Source organism: Haliotis cracherodii, unplaced genomic scaffold (assembly GCF_022045235.1).
Source record: "Haliotis cracherodii isolate W230 unplaced genomic scaffold, xgHalCrac1.p SCAF_5, whole genome shotgun sequence".
In the NCBI taxonomy this organism is placed as follows: domain Eukaryota; kingdom Metazoa; phylum Mollusca; class Gastropoda; order Lepetellida; family Haliotidae; genus Haliotis; species Haliotis cracherodii.
This window is the reverse complement of record NW_027266308.1, coordinates 57,764,256-57,782,010: the sequence shown is the minus strand read 5'-3', so window position 1 is coordinate 57,782,010 and position 17,755 is coordinate 57,764,256. Positions and strand designations below refer to the sequence as shown.

General features: G+C 42.5%; 1 protein-coding gene and 1 pseudogene across 1 annotated transcript; one reads left to right on the top strand and one right to left on the bottom strand.

Moving 5' to 3' along the window:
• Positions 1–1,451: 1,451 nt before the first annotated feature.
• Positions 1,452–6,997, top strand: LOC139443502 (transmembrane protein 179B-like). Its single transcript, XM_071224488.1, has 5 exons — positions 1,452–1,572; positions 2,193–2,356; positions 3,484–3,624; positions 4,296–4,368; positions 6,511–6,997. The coding sequence occupies exons 1-5, from the start codon at positions 1,465–1,467 to the stop codon at positions 6,664–6,666; spliced, it is 642 nt and encodes a 213-aa protein (XP_071080589.1). The 5' UTR covers positions 1,452–1,464; the 3' UTR covers positions 6,667–6,997.
• Positions 6,998–12,688: 5,691 nt separating this feature from the next.
• On the bottom strand, positions 12,689–14,062 carry LOC139443519 (uncharacterized; annotated as a pseudogene).
• Positions 14,063–17,755: the final 3,693 nt, after the last annotated feature.

The following is a 17,755-nucleotide window of genomic DNA, read 5'->3' as shown; positions in this document are numbered from 1 at the left end:
AATGCGGCGTCAGAATAAAGCCAAGTTAATTTTGACAAACAATTTCCCATGATCATTAGTCCGTTTTGTTTACCCCCGGCCTACAGTCCGTTTGCTGCAAAATCGTACAGATAAAACGCAAAGTAGATTTAAATCCAAAAGATACATTTACAGCTATGAACTTCTTGCAATATCACGATATGTTACTAGATGGGCGTGACTGCGAAATTACAGCTATGAACTGCTCCTTGCAACATCACGATATGTTACTAGATGGACCTGACTGCGAAATTACAGCTATGAACTTCTCCTTGCAATATGACAATATGTTACTAGATGGACCTGACTGCGAAGTTACAGCTATGAACTTCTTGCAATATCACGATATGTTACTACATGGGCGTGATTGCGAAATTACAGCTATGAACTACTCCTTGCAACATCACAATATGTTACTAGATGGGCGTGACTGCGAAATTACAGCTATGAACTGCTCCTTGCAACATCACAATATGTTACTAGATGGACCTGACTGCGAAATTACAGCTATGAACTTCTCCTTGCAATATCACAATATGTTACTACATGGGCGTGATTGCGAAATTACAGCTATGAACTTCTTGCAATATCACGTTATGTTACTAGATGGGCGTGATTGCGAAATTACAGCTATGAACTGCTCCTTGCAACATCACAATATGTTACTAGATGGACCTGACTGCGAGATTACAGCTATGAACTTCTCCTTGCAATATGACAATATGTTACCAGATGGACCTGACTGCGAAATTACAGCTATGAACTGCTCCTTGCAACATCACAATATGTTACTAGATGGACCTGACTGCGAAATTACAGCTATGAACATCTCCTTGCAATATGACAATATGTTACCAGATGGGCGTGACTGCGAAATTACAGCTATGAACTGCTCCTTGCAACATCACAGTGTGTTACTAGATGGACCTGACTGCGAAATTACAGCTATGGACTGCTCCTTGCAACATCACAATATGTTACTAGATGGACCTGACTGCGAAATTACAGCTATGGACTGCTCCTTGCAACATCACAATATGTTACCAGATGGACCTGACTGCGAGATTACAGCTATGACAGCTTCTCCTTGCAATCCCTGTTACGGCTCCTATGACGCAGCTAGGATGTACTGAACAAGAGTATGACGAAATGTGTATAAAAAGGTCACGATAACGCTGGGAGTTTGATCTTGATACCCCGGCTATCAGCATCAGCTGCCTTACAAAAACGCCCCCTAAACATATAAGAAACATACATACATACAGGTTTTTAACAAACTGGTGTTTTGTTTTAAACAAACATATCAGGACTGCCAAACGCAAATTGTTTCGCCAGTTATTTCCATTCATTTTGGTATGTTGTATGAAAGATGAAAGAAGCCATGTCTCCTCAAGGGCGGTAACTCTGTAGGACTGCCAGTCCCTGCAGCAACATATATTTTCTGCAATGGCTGTCACGATGTCGCCCCTCCTGATCTCCATGGTCAGGACGGTACTCTATGCTTTGCTCGTAATATGTGGCCTTACAATGTCGTCGGCAATAGGAGTAAGCATGGTAAGTGTAGTCAATACGCCTATTCATTCCCCTGACATGTATTCAAGTGACGAACCCTGATGATCAACATGTGCGGAGATCCTCCTTGCCTTTGTGAGTCGTTAAGGCTCGCACAAATACAATTTATATTACTTATATAATTGTTTGTTTGTTGTTTTACGCCGCACTCAGTAATATTCAAGCTATATGACGGCGGTCTGTAAATAATCGAGTCTGGACCAGACAATCCAGTGATTGATTGACATCGTCAGCATCGATCTACGCAGTTGGGATACGATGACATGCATCAATCAAGTCAGCGAGTCTGGCCACCCGATCCCGTTAGTCGCCTCTTACGACAATCATAGTCGCCTTTTAAAGCAAGCATGGGTTGGTGAAGACCTATTCCACCCCGGATCTTCACGTGTCTTACTAATATTGAACGTAATTTATGATACAGAAACTTACTCTTAATCTCTATTTGTCATTACTCGTAATACATCTATAACCATCTCAGTGATCAGACACCATCTTGTTAACTTACACACATACACTGCCTTTCCGATACTGACTTGATTTTTTGTTTGATCTGACGACACTTGCTTGTTACGTCACAATTAACCAAGTTCAATCTTTGCTAGTCTAAACACGACAACAACTGTTTGCTGTACGCGGACTTAACAAAGCAGACGTACGGGTCGGTGTCGACGTGTAACTACAACATCGCCATCGCCACCGTATTCTGCCTGCTGTATCCAATCGCCGTCATCGTCATCAACGTCATCTGCATAGTAAAGAATATAACGTAAGATGGCGATTTTTGGCAAAACAACAGTTTTTGTGTCTAGTGTGGATACAAGATTCAGCCGCAACAGATTTATATAAACCGCAGGGCAAAAGAAAGTATACACTTGAAAATGAGATTTGACTTCATTATTAGCCACCATCAAACAATCTTCCCGAGGCAAGGGAGTTAACTGACTATAAAAGTCCACGTTGAATGATGGAGTGAAATTTCGACTTTACTTAACTTTATTCAATGTGGTCAAGTGATTTGATGCTCTTCGCGAGGTAAGACCCGTTTTATTACAATAAAGATCTTGATAATCGATCAGATGCGGTTAACTGGGCGCGGCCATTTTGTTTGAAGCAAATGCCAGTTGTATGAGAGATGGAATCTGATTGGTCAGTAGCAGGTACAGTGTAGGGACGTAATAGCCACTGGTGGCGCTACGACCGAGGATCAAAATTCCAGACTAGTTCGGCAAGGGTGGAAACTGGACTTTCACAGTCAGTTAAATTCCTTGCCTCGGGAAGATGCCATCAAACATGGGTGTATACTTTCTTTTGGCCGGCAGTATTTTAATTCCGCTTCAATTAGTCAATGCCATTTTCATATGATAAATTCCATTCGCTGGAATAACACGTCTGTAATGACAGACAGAGTTTGTATTGCACATGAATTAATTCGATTTAGCGCCACATCATTCGAATCAGAACCAAAAAGAATGACAGAAAATGTGTCCAGGATTTTCATGGTGAAAGATTGGAGATTGAAACTAATTGTCTTGATACTTGAGTGAGTGAGTGAGTATAGTTTTACGCCGCTTTTAGCAATATTCCAGCAATATCACGGCGGGGGACACCGGAAATGGGCTTCACACATTGTACCCATGTCGGGAATCGAACCCGGGTCTTCGGCGTGACGAGCGAACGCTTTAACCACTAGGCTACCTGACCGCCCCTGATTCTAGAGAATAATAGTACATGAGTTGGTATGCTTCCAGTTTATGAAGAAATTCCATTGCCATGTATCTATCACAGCGGTATGACGAAGCGTATAAAGGGACGGTTGGGGAGCCAAATGGCTATATAGGATGCCCCCTGTGCATGGTATTGCTAGAATGACGCACCGGAAATGTCTTTTCCCAGAATACCGTACCAAGAGTTATCGTTCCTAATCCATGTCGTCGCCGACGGTGTTGCATTTTTCTTCGTCCTCGTCGCTGCCTGCACCATCAGTGTTGGCTTCAAATTGTTGTGCGACGGGATGGTCGGAGACACAGGTATTCCGTGAGTACATACTATCTTATCTATTTTAACATCGCGTATAAACACTGCTCTAACAATATCTCCCCATGATGTTCCTGTCACGCTACTTGGCTGAAAACATGAAAACTATGATACCCGTATCAAATATTTCACCACAGGAAAACCACGTATCAAACAGACTGCAACTATGATTATTTTCACAGTTATTTATTGATTATTTTACATGCAGAAACTACATAGATATTCGAAATACTATGTCTTTTATACCCACGGATATAACCTGAAGACGGTTTTATAAGGCTGATCTTTATTTAGTGACGCAATCAACGTGGAAATTAGTCAAGGATTAAATTGTCAAAAGTAAAAAAATCGAATAGTAGTTACAATAACGCAAATACGTTTTGAATAAACTATTGAAATTGAGATACAGCGTTCCTTTGTCATGCATTAATTAACATCCACGTTGGTTTCCTTTTACACATAGTCATAGGATCCGCTTAACTTGGGTTCGAATCCCAGATTCCCACTGATTAGGAAGTTTGGTCGGCACCACATCCATACATGTGGATTTCGCTCTGGTAAGTGGTAAAACACTCCACCACATGTGTCATATTAAGCCCTCATGTTTCATAGTGAAATACCTTTCAATGCGGAGTACAACATCACTCACTCACTCACCCACGCTTCCATAGGTGCTCATCTGCGGCGGTAATCAATGAACATTCGGGTAAAGACTTCTTCTATCAGAATCTATCGGCAGCAGAGGTAAGTCTTCAAGGGGGTTGATTATCCATGTTACCTCATCGTTCGGGGAGCACTTCAGCACACTCCAGTACAAGATTGTTTGTTTAACGCCGCATTCGGCAATATTCCAGCTATATATGACGGCGGTCTGTAAATAATCTAGTCTGAACCATACAATCCAGTGATTGACATCATGAGCATTTCTTAGGTTTATAACATTGGCGATGCGACGTTAATCTGATAAACATGTTTTAGGACAGAACATGACACACATTCAAATGAAGTATATGTTCCTCTATATGCAACCAATAACGGTAAAAGAAGGTCGAGTGTAAGAACTCCTCTATTTGCGCATGTGCTTTTGAATTTCTGCTGAAAGATGATTTATCACCTGAAACAATATGCCATCTTTCTGCTGTATTAATGAGAACAATACAATAGGACATCTTTCTGCTGTATTAATGAGAACAATACAATAGGACATCTTTCTGCTGTATCAATGAGAACAATACAATACGGTGTCAAACTGCTGTATCAATGAGAATGCAAAATGACGTCTTATTGCTGTATTTTTTCGAATACAACATGAGTGAGTGTGAGTGCGTTGGGTTTAACGCCGCTTTTAACATTATTTCAGCTATATCACGGCGTGTCAGCTTATGTGGGGGCGGTCGGGTAGCCAAGCGGTTAAACCGTTCGCTCATCAGGCCGAAGACCCGGGTTCGAATCCCGACATGAGTACAATGTGTGAAGCCCATTTCTGGTGTCCCCCGCCGTGATATTGCTGGAATATTGCTAAAAGCGGCGTAAAACCATACTTACTCACTCACTTAATGTGGGAGGAAAGCCCGAAGTGATGCAGGTCTTAGACGTTTACCACTTCGGTGAAACCTACTAGCACGGGTATGGTGCTCACAAACCTAGAAATCATAGGTTTCTGGCGTGCCCAAGGGACGCAACTCTGCACAGCGAATCGCGGCGCCTCAGATGACTGGGCCACCCGTGCCCCGGAATACAACATGATGTCATACTTCTGTGTTGATGAGAATACCATATAAAATCACGTGACGTTTTGAAGTTACGTTAACTTAATAATTATGATAATTATGGCTTTGCTCGTGTATACTTTTTAGACCTTTTTCTTATACAAAACTGTCGTTCACTCAGGACATACTTTCCCGTAGAGGCTCTTGGGCCACGTCATCCATCTTGGCTGTCTATTCTCCACGCTAAATTATCTCAGGTTTACGAAAAACATTAAGACTCGGTCGGGCCTGTCTTAGGAGCTTGCAGCAGGTACATATATACCTATATACCCAGCGTCTAATGGATATATATAGCTGTGTATAGCGTCTAAAGGAATGGGCATATATATAGCTGTATATGGCGTCTAATGGAATGGGCATATATATAGCTGTATATGGCGTCTAATGGAATGGGCATATATATAGCTGTATATGGCGTCTAATGGAATGGGCATATATATAGCTGTATATGGCGTATGATGGAATGGGCATATATATAGCTGTTTATGGCGTCTAATGGAATGGGCTTATATATAGCTGTATATGGCGTCTAATGGAATGGGCATATATATAGCTGTATATGGCGTCCAATGGAATGGGCATATATATAGCTGAATATGGCGTCTGATGGAATGGGCATATATATACCTGTATATGGCGTCTAATGGAATGGGCACCTTGTCAGTAATGTATAGCTAGATGGCATGCTGTTTGAAAATCGTTTAGTCAATGAATGAATATTCCATTACGGATCATATGAGAAAACCATTCAAGTTTATTCTTGTTTGTGTAAACAATACTTTCAACTCGCTAGCCTTCTGGAAGAGTTGTTTTAAGTAAGATGCTCGGAAGACATGCACAAATACATTTACTATATGTGAAATACAATCAGTACCGATACGAATATGTAATCAACTGGCACAGTGTCCAACGGCTTTTACTTGTCCGTTTGATCATCATTATCGGGGGGTCGATTCTTTGAAATAAACATATTATGTATACGACTACAAATTAATGTGGTTGGCCATTTAAAATGTAGCTGAAACGTTTAGGTTAAACGTTTGTGTATTGGTCAATTGATTTAGTCAATCTAGTGATGATGAACTCAATACTGTTGCATGTCTTTCTAATGACCCAGGCAGGAACATGGACTGCAGTCACCGTGTGGTTGGTCCAGCTGATTGGGGGATTGCTCGTGCTGTGGAGGACTGGCCGAATGCCCTGTCTGCCTTGTCGACCACCCACTCAACAGTCAACCCCTTCGCGTTCCGTAGAAATTCCCGAGAAATACTAGATGATCGCTGGGACTTTCGAGTTGTGTATGCTGGTACCACTTAGCAATTACAGTCTGTAGATAACACACCAGTCATTCCCTTTGCAACAGCACATAGATCGTCTCTCATCACGCAGAAGGTCTGGGGTCCACATCTTCATATGTGAAGCCTATTTATAACTTCCGATCAAATACATGGCAGAAACTTATTAAAACGGTTTCTAATCTACTTCGCCAAAAGAAGATCAAAGGCGACGACTGCAGTTATTCCTGCGTATATGAGCAAACGACCTCGTGCTTTGACTATAATAGTTCGATCAGAGCCAAACTATGCTTTATTAGATTACACATAGGAGTGTGTGTGGCGGGGGGGGGGGGGGGGGGGGGGGGGGGTGAATATACTCAAATCTCCTGATTTCGATCGTGGTTTTACTGCTTTGGCAGGCTTCAAATGTGTTGAATATTTATTAAGCGTTTGTGTATGCCCGTCCTACTGGACGCTTTTTAAGGAATGAAAACTATTTGTAAAGGAATTGAATATACTCAAATCACCTGATTTCGACTTGACTTTTTAAGGAATGAAATTTCATTAATGTTGAGGTTCTTACGCGTTTTGTTTTCAGATGGTAAAATGTATTAGGAATAAAGATGTATTTAGCGAGCCTTGTCAAGTAAACAGACCATTCGGCTCAGTAAGTCTTTAGACAATGTCAAGACATTTCTGACTATCTATGTACGTGGAAACAATAAATTATTTTGTAAGGAATATTGGGAGTCCATAATTCAGGAACTATAACTTAATTTGATAATGTGTATTGATACACAGTGGCAATGTACCTTTGCGGGGATTATTAATGTCAAACGTATATCAAGGATTTCAAGTGTCAGCCTTTGATTAGTATACAGTAAAGTACGGTTATAACGAACTCAAAGTGACCACCCATTTTAGTTCGTAATAACCGTAGTTCGTTATAAGCATATATACAGCATATATGCAACACATGGCCGGGTCAGTTCGTTATAAGCGTGTTCGTTATAACCGTAGTTTACTGTATGTCTCTTTTGTCATTAAATCCAAAAGACAATTCCATTGATCTTAATAAGGACTTACCACGTCTCATAATGACAGGTAGCGAGTGTCCCTCAAGGCCTTTCCACGGTATGGAAACGCTGAATGGTAGATTTGAATTGCACCCTCCATTTTGAACGGATTACAACACAATGGCGGCAATTTGCATGACACACATGTAGGTTAAATAAACACAATTAGGTCCACGGGTATGTAATGTTTACTATTTCTTACACATGACTTAAAATAAATACCTTACTGTACACTGTAACGATATCTGTCAAATCTGTTTCCTTTAAAGGTCATGGTACCAGTAACATTTAGCAGAATATACACTGAAATTTGACATTATCATGTTACAACAGTGATTGAGTGAGTGAGTGAGGTCTAACACCGCTTTTAGTAATATTCCAGCAATATCACGGTGGGGGACACCAGAAATGGGCTTCACACATTGTACCTTTGTCGGGAATCGAACCCGTGTATTCGGCGTGACGCGCGAACGCTTTAACCACTAGGCTACCTGACCGCCCCATGTTACAACGGAAAAAGGACTCTCTCTGGATACTGGATAGCATCTATACCGAGTTCGGAATTACAACTACATTCCATGTGCAATATACAGCTCTAGACACATTATTTGTACAGATGAAGAAAAAATGGTTTCGCGGAATTTACAAGGAGGCAGCATTGGTGAATTAACCAGTGAGGGTCAATTCAGATGTCAAGGTCAAAGTATACCAAAACTGTTGCATCACACTTAAACAAAAACATAAGGCTTAATAATCTTCTGTAGTCTGAGGTTCAACGATATATCAGTAAGTTTGAAATAATCAATAAATGGTTCAAACACTCATAACAGTACAGGACCATATCCCCCGTTGTCTTAAAATACATTAGTTTAGATGGTAATTAACAACATCACTGTTGATCATACCAAGACAATGAAGCGAAAAGAACCCCCAAATAACTATCATAGTTGCAAAAGACTGTAAGAGAATAGACCCGTGTCCAAGATAAACAGGATAATCAGGCACTGAATCATTGCTTCTGCTCACTTCGGTTTCAAAGCTCATGTCTAAGACACTGTTGCCGGAGAAGCAACTGATTTCCACCTCTATGATAGTGAGTGAGTGAGTGAGTTGGGTTTAACGCCGCTTTTAACATTATTCCAGTTATATCGCAGCGTGTCAGCTTAATGTGGGAGGAAAGCCCGAAGTGATGCAGGTCTTTACGTTTACCACTTCGGTGAAACCCACGAGCACGGGTATGGTGCTGACAAACCTAGAAACCTAATCGGGGCGAACCGGGATTTGAACCCACAATCATAGGTTTCTGGCACGCCCAAGGGACGCAACTCTGCACAGCGAATCGCCACCTCTATGATAAACGATGTGGACAAATGATAATACATCTGAGTAAGGGACAGAGGATGAATGTTATGTACTCTCAAAAAGAATTGGGGATATACAATAATAACAGATGAGTACAAAAATACAAAGATATATCGAATGGATAAGAACAAGGAATAGTGTAACCTGACATTCAACAGAACATGTTGTCGGTGTACTGAACGTATGCAGACAACCATGACAGACGAAATGTTTGTTTAGTAATGGGCCATACGTCCATGATTGGTCAAACATTCGTTCATACAGCGTGTCAGGGTCCGAATCAGTCTCAAAACGACAAACTGGGGAGATTGTATGTCTATTTGAGGGAAAGGTCAGGTGAGATGAGGTGAAATTGGGTTTAACGTCGCGTCCAAGATTATTGCACTTATATAGCGACATGCATGTTCGTATGTTTGTGTGGCTGCTTGTACTAGTCCGAACTGATGCTGATTTATAGTGCTAGCTCACTGGGATACCATGCCGCAGTTTAACATGAATACCCCACTCAGACACAGTATACTCACTCCGAGCCGACCAGTCTTTGTTTTAGCCCCTTAATGTCGAGCGCCAGACAGGGTAACAACAAGTACCATCTTTTAACGTCTTTTGGTATGACGCGGTATGATCTAACCCCGGACCTTCCGCTCTCCGGGCGGACGCTCTGCCACAAGACCACGGAGGCGGCGGGAAAGGTCAGGACTCATGGCTAGCCGTTGCATTATAAAAACATGGCCAGATGCCGTCAGATTCGAACAGTTTCCTCAGAACGGGAAGACACAGTTGGAAAAATGCTTGTTAGAAAATGTAATGAAACCCAAAGACATGAATCTTGTGGAAAAAAACAGTCGAGCGAGCCTGCACGTTTGCTGTTTCATTCCTTCTCAATCTTCGGTCCCAAAGGGTTGTATGGACAATGAATGTGCATGAATTTCGCTAAATGGCCTGTGCATGACGATACACGTGAACAGAGAGTGAAATCCCTCGACTGTAATATTGGATTCCCCGACATTCAGTAGTACTAAAAGTAGTCCGCTTCGGTGGGCGTGGCTTAATTTTTTACATTCATTGTGAAATAAAGAATAAAATGCGAAAACACGTGACCAATTCATCTAATTAGAATGCAGGAATCTCAATGAACCCAAAGAAAATTTAATTATAAGTGTTTGAACGACACAATTTTTGCAAGCTCCGACGTTCATACAGTTTGGCCCTCATTCTATGAAGGTTCATACCCCAATGAACTCACACAAAGTGAAGGTCAATTCTTAAATCAACAATTCCACAGGGAGCGTGACATCAACTATACACGGACGTAGCTGTTGAATGAAACTTCAGTACAAGGTTACTCTCAGTAGGGTAAACAATAAGTATCGGGGACTTTTTACACTGGCAAACACAGACATGTTGAACGATAGTCTTTCTCTGAAACAATACTTTTTTTATATTTTTTTAGAACGCACCAAGTATGTCCAGTGAACCGGGTTTTTTTCGGTATAGCCCTTACCCCTCCCCCAGAATGTCATACCCCTACAAAACTGACTCTGTTCCTCGCCCTTGACTGACATTCACTCGAATCACAACAGACCTCGTTATCACCAACGTGTTACGAACGTTCCGTCTTTCGTTCAAAATGGCTGCCCTTTCACAAGTACAGTGACTGTAGATTTTCAAGTAAATGTTATCCCTTCAACAAGCATGAAATGTAAATACGAACAACCGATTATAGCTTTGGGCGTGCTGAGTTCTCATTTCCTCTCGTCACAGTATACGATTGGGGCGGTAGTGTAGCAGATTCGTAAAAACGTTCGCTCGTCACGCAGAAGACCCGGCTTCGATTCCTCACATAGCGTACAATGTGTGAAGCCCACTGTTATAGCTGAAAGCGGCGTAAAACCACAATCAATCACTCACTCACAGCATAGGAACCACATTCATACAGAAGACATATGAGGACATCAGAGGAGGGTTCTTTTTGTTTCTTCTCTTAGCTACATATAGAATGTATCTTATTTGCACGCATCCTGAATGAATTCAATCTTCTTGTAGGCCATTTGTATCCAAGGTATTTTTAAGATGATAAGGGACGGTAATTGTTGTTAATTACCAGGGTGGCAATTCGTGTACATCTACGACCTAACTACGGTAATCCCCTCGTTCTTGGTGCTGACAGTCAGGGATGAGCGAGAGGTACAATGTCAGTACCCGAGGGCCTTGGACCTATTACCATAGTTCCTCCAACAAGCACAAAGAGTGATCTTTGTTTAACAGCTTTTATTCCCATTTTGTGTTGCCGGTCAACCAACTCTACTTGTCACTTAAATACGAGACTTCGGCCGCAAAGCTTCAGTCTCGGTCGAAATGCTGGTTCGAAAGATCGTGACAACAAGCCGAGAACGGAGTACCAGTCCATATGTCGTCTCCCCAGCCGCTCTCCCGATCTCGAAGCTTTTTGGCCGAGAGCGGAGCACCAGTCCTGTTGTCGTCTCCCCAGCCGCTCTCTAGCCGCTCTCTAGCCTCTCTCCCCGCTCTGGGGCTTTTGTCCCTTTTTAAATCGGTACCTACGTCACAGTTCTACTCATTTTTCCATGTATCATTGTTAACCACCTTTCCCCCCTACACTAGATGATTCTAACCCACTATTGTCTCACCTCAAGGTCCTTTTTAGGACTTGTGGTAATGTAACCACCTCAACCCCCGGAATCTGGACTATTCCCCCCAAAACCATTTATGAACCCGAGGGCAATTTCCTCTACGTTTCCTCTCCCAATCTATTTTGTCTCTGGCAACCTGCACATTCCCTTGCTATGATACTTTTATTGTTTTGCTCTGGTACTCCGACCCTCGACCCACTACTGTCACCCCTGGTTACTAGTGGCCCAGTATGTTTCCTGTGCTCCTCAATTCCTATATCGCCTGCCCTTCCTATATCTTCCCATGTGTTATACCTATTTCTTACTCTGTTAGCCCCTCATCTTGTTTATTTATATAATTACTATGAGTGTCTTAATGACTTGTTAATTACTATTCTTTTATCTATTATTTTATGCCTATAATACGATCCCCGGTCTGACGAAGAGTGTGTCCTCACACTCTTAAGGTAGAGTGCCGTGGGGATCTGGGTTGGTTCAGTTTGGGATGTTTTTTGTTTTTTTGTTACGTACTGTTTTAAATAAATGGGTGTGACCATAGTGCTGGTTGACCTTGAACAATTACAGAAAATACACACATAATTGCAAAAAAAACAAACAACACACACACGTGAATACAATTTCGATAGATATATACGTCTAATATACAAAGATTGGCATAGTTCTAATAACAATGAGACACCTATTTGCATATATTTGTACTAGTTTGCACTGATTTAGGTGCAATAGGAGTAATAATCCTTGACTATATGCATGGGTACAACCTTAATACCAATAAATCACACAGGGTACACAGATGGACACAAGGAATATGTTACTTAAGAACGACATTTATACACTATAGAGTTAAGAGACATAAACTATTGATGGTGGTGACGCATTGATTAAGTGTGACCTCTCTGTGAGACGATTCTTATTGCCGCACAACTATGTTATGTTTCGTTGGGGTCATTGTGTAGATTCAACCCGTCTGCTAACTGCGTAACTGACACCCCCTTGTTCCAACAATATTCGTCCCAAAAGTCTGAACTTTGAGGAGGGTAGAACAGTCTAATTTGTAGCGCCCTCGTTTCTACGAGCCTACGATTGAGCGGACCTATAAGGCGTCTGGTCTCGTCCATCAATGTTTTTGGAAATTCTATTGGAGGGGACGACAGGCTTAAATATATTCGTACCGGTTTCCCCGGTGGTATTCGTTCTGTTGACGATCTGAAATAATTCATGAAGGTCCTTACGTCGAATCTATCAAGGGGATGTTTGGGCGGTGTGAAGGCCGGATTTTTGTACAATATAGGTGGAATGTCACTCGGCACCTCCATGAAATCACAGCCAAAAGGTACCCTACAGACTGAACACTGATCTAAATTGAATCTGAGGTCTAAAGGTGGAGAAACACGACCTTCCAGGAACCCTGGCTGCACGTCGAATGCTTCCGAATAGTGGCTTGTAGGGAAGTCGAGTTCTATATACTGGCGGGCATTTGGTGTCCCTGCGTTAAGTGTCACTATGCGGTAGGATAAGCCAGACTGTTTTAGCAGGGCGGCTGCACATTCCACGTGTTGTATCCGGCGACACCATTTGCAAAAAGTTACCGTTGGAAAATTTGTTCCCTGATCATTCATCGGAAATGTGTCTTTATAACAAAGGGCGCATCGCGTCAAGACATGCCGTAACGCCAATTGCGATCGCCTACAAGTGAGATGGTCCCTTCCCATTGATAAGCTTCCTAGTACTTCTGGCGTTATTGGTTTGGACAGAGTACGTCCGATGACTGATCTAGGAATATCCGCTAACTGCCAGAATATTTCTGTATAACTCTGTAGGTCGGCACCCATGTCCGTCTGTAATTGTTGTAATTGGAAAAGGATAGCCATGTCCAATTCTCCGATTGCCGTCTGAACACCTAATACTATCAACATTCGTAAGTCATATTATAAACCGTACATTAAAAGTACGGCCGCTCCTATACCTAACGATTCGGGGACATCGGTCAGTGGTCCTGGGTTTGCTGCTAGATAGAGGGCCCTTCCTATACGGTCGGCCAAATCAGGGGGGCTGGGCGTAAAAAGTATTGGAGGGTTCAATGTGAACTGACGACGTTTGTAAGTTTTGAACCTTCCGTCTGCTAAATGGGTTTTGCCCCAATGTTCTCCCATATTAAATATGTAGCCAGAAAGACATTTAAAGAATAGGGAGAGCCGACACAATTTTCGCCATAATTTTTCCGGAATGACAACAGGGGCGGTCGTTTTGCCGAATTCGTTATCAAAAGAAGTCACAACATGTTCAACCGTCTGCGTATCCATCACGTTACAGGGTTTCAAACCAATATGTATGTTAATAATTGCACACTAACAATATCATGTATATAATTGCACTTAAAGTAACGATCGGTAGTCGCCGAATGTAGTTCCAGGCGTAACACCTCTGTTGAACTGAACACATACGACTGCGATACGAGTAACGGTCAATCCTTTATATATGGGTATGGTGATTCGAATGATTGTGCGGATTGCAAGGACTCGAAGTTCCAGGGGTAAGGACTCGAAGTTCCAGGGGTAATACCCCTGTCGAACTTGATACGTACCGGCGTAGATGAGACTCCCGTCGAACTTGATACGTACCGACGTAGATGGTAGTACCAACCAACGCTTTATCTGCACATATAGATATTGCCAATTATCGTACGGATCGTATGAATGTGAAGTTCCAGGGATAACACCCCTGTCAAACTGATACGTACAGACGTAGATGAGTGTACCAACCAACATTGTTTTGTTTTTGTTTTTGTTTTTTGTTTTGTTTTTGTATTTACGTATATGTACCCAAGTAACCCACTGTGTCCGGTGTTGATTCACCTTGATAGCCCACGTGTGTGCGAAGGACAACTTTTAGGGTGTTAAAGTGGATGTAGAATATGCAGGAGCCCAATGTAGGGTTTGTTTTGTTATTGTTGTTTTGTTTGTTTTGATAACAAGGACAGTTTTGTTTTGTTCGGAGTCTTGCGTGTTTTAATTTTATTTTGTATTTTATTTGTTGTTGAGTACTTGTATTATTTGTCTAGCAAATCTTATCCTGTAAGGTTGCTTTGGAGGTGTTCATTGTATAAATGTTAACCATTTAGCGCTGGATATAGTCCGCCCCCCGATCTGTCCTTGTATTGACTTGCTGTTGGGGTTTGACTGGCATGGGAATTTGAGGGTCCGGCCGAAACAGGATAAGTCGTTCTAAATTGTACTAGGTACATAAACAATAAATATCTGCCCTGGAGGACCTTATACAGCCGTCCAGCCACATGTCGAGGGACAGTTAGTGCTACAGGGAGGGCAATTTGGGTATCTGTAAGCGTGTTACACAGGGACACATTACTCATGGGCCATTTGATGTATATCTTGGAAGTGAGCCAGTGATGTGTAATCTGAATGTTTTCCGGGATATATTGTGACTGAGAAAGGGACAGTACCATCGGCGGGGCGTCAACCTTGAGGAGGTTGAGTCTAAGGTTGTCATGTGGAGTCGAGAAACTTAGGTAGAGCGTCGTGGTGGGGTTGGTTTGGACCCGGTAGAAATAAATTGCCAGTGTTATGAACAATATTATAACCAACAGTAATACCATCATTTCCAGATTCCAAAGGGGTTTGAATATGGCCGCTGCCGACAAACCAGGCGTGTCGGTTGTTGTGGTGGCGGTAGCAGGTTGCGTCCATACCAAAGGATTCTGAGGTATGGATATTCCCGCCGCCGTGGCCAACGCCGCTCTTAAAGTTAGTTGTGCCTGTATTGCCGCTATGCGACGTTTCGTAAGAACTACCGAGACGAATAGCACAGCAATACAAGCCCACATTACGTAAGTGGAATAGACTACTACCCCGAACCAATCGGTGTTCCCTTCAGTACTCGTCAGTGCATCCAGGTACAAAGGATCGGCCGGGTTAGTGTATATAATTTCGTTGGCCTTGGCTTTGGCGACGGCATGTTTTAAGTTAATACTGATTTTTGTGTCTGTTTTCATCAGATTAGTAAATGAAGCGTTTGACAATCGAAATGGTGCCGTTTTGTAAGCAACTGGTTCTTTTGCGACTAAGGACGGTAATCTCTTCAGGATGTCTTGTGTCGAAAAGTAATGCCGGAGCAGGGCTACGTTTAACGTGTAATTTACAAAGGATGTGTCTTCTGGTTGTCTGCAACCAGTAAGGCGTGGGGGAAGCATCTTCCCTACTGCTTGGATAGAGCAGTAACAGTAGATAGGCGCCAGGCAATAATTACATCCCTGCTGGATTTTTGTTACGTTCGCGCATGTGTAGATTAATTTGGGTATTTTAATGAGAAGTAATTGTCCTGTACCTAATTCGTATAGTTGTGACTCCGCTCCATCGGGTACCAAGTGGAAGTTGCACAATTCATGTACCAAATCGATATCATTCTGGATGAGTGCAAGCGTACATGTGGGATTTACGAAGCTCCTTTCCGCTGGTAGACTACTACATTGTGTGGTCGTTGTGTCTATACATGAGTCGTACTCCTCCCTCGTAAACTCTACAAACCGTTTATCCCTCTGTGACACCGCGATGAATCTTGCAAGGTTTTTGACTATGGTAGTATCGTTCGAGTCTTCATGTAATGGAACTGGGATAGCTGTGGTCTGATAAAGGGTAGTGGCTTCCTTGAATGGGGTGATGGGTACTAATAGGGACAGGAAAAGAATATCCCCTTTCCGGATGACTTTCACATGTGCCTGGGTGTAATATTGACGCGGGTCCTTATGCACGAGGTCAAAGTCGGAATAATGTAAGGCTAACTGGAGTCGAATTCTATTTGTTACCACTCTGAGCGTAGATAATGGAATCAATTCTTGTGGTAGTTGGCCTTGTAGGAGTTTTGATGTACTGGTCAGGAGGTCCCGTGCGTGTGCGTTCAGTTCATTGGTAAGGTGCAACTGTTGTGTGGTTAATGTGAGTAAGGTGGCAAATAATTGTTTGTACCAGTCGTTCTCCCGGAGGCTACGTTGTGATGCTAGGACTATTTGGTTGTGATTAAGCGTTACAATTCTTACTAGGTTATCCAGGCGGGAGTTAGTTTTAGTCATATATGATGCCATGGTGTGCCCCGTGAGGTTAAAGGCTATGTCGCGTAGGTGAACTTCATTTGCTAGCAGTCTAACATGATCCGCAATGATCTTTAAATCCCTTTCTGTGGCGACCCCCGCGAGGCCCTTAGCTATGGTACCCAAAAATGGTAATAAGCTGCGTTGTTGGCGCGATTGGCTTTGAGGTTCTGTACTTTCTGGTATGAAGTGTTTGATGGTGTCAAGGGTATCCTGTATGTGTTGGGTTGCGGCGTGGTGTATGTCCCGAGTGTAATTCAAAAGTGGTTCCGTTACGTCCTTTGTCTGTAAGCATCTGGCAGGGGTACCCTTAAATGCAGCGACACATCGCGGGAATTTGAATGTGAGATCTGTAGGAAGTGTTTTCGGCAGTGTCAGTGCAAATGTGTGTACCCAAGTTTGGTCGTATGTTTTAAGTCTCCCCAAATTTTTAAACAGAACCCCAAAATGTAATCTCTGGAGATCATTCTCCAGACTAATTGTCCCTTGTATACTCCAAATCAGGCTTAGGGCGGTGGTCGTCAACAGCCAGAGCAACATCTCGCCTGGGAACAGATAAAGATGTCCTTAGTGATAGTATCTGGGGTCCTATTGATGCAATAACTTCATTATATACATTTTTTTTTCCAGTACTAGATGTCAAGTTATTATGTGTGAGGTGAAGTTCCTATCAGTGCATTGTCCGTGTATCCTGTCCGTGTATCCTGTGCGTGATTGTGTCGGTGCAGTGGCTGAAATGCTTTGCTAAATCCCATGGTAGCAGGCACCCCCTATTACTTGATGTCAGTTTCTCACATGTCACCCACCCCCATTGCGCACTGGTGGTAGGCAACATGTTCTTGATCCTGGCACCCCTGTTATCTATCCCATGATACGCTACATAACTGAATCATGT

Bases quoted from the DNA above. Each gene is read 5' to 3' on its own strand.
- LOC139443502 (XM_071224488.1), top strand. From the start codon at position 1,465: ATGGCTGTCACGATGTCGCCCCTCCTGATCTCCATGGTCAGGACGGTA. The intron at 2,357-3,483 runs GTAAGATGGCGA...GTCTTTTCCCAG, and splicing joins TGCATAGTAAAGAATATAAC to AATACCGTACCAAGAGTTAT. The intron at 3,625-4,295 runs GTGAGTACATAC...ACGCTTCCATAG, and splicing joins GTCGGAGACACAGGTATTCC to GTGCTCATCTGCGGCGGTAA.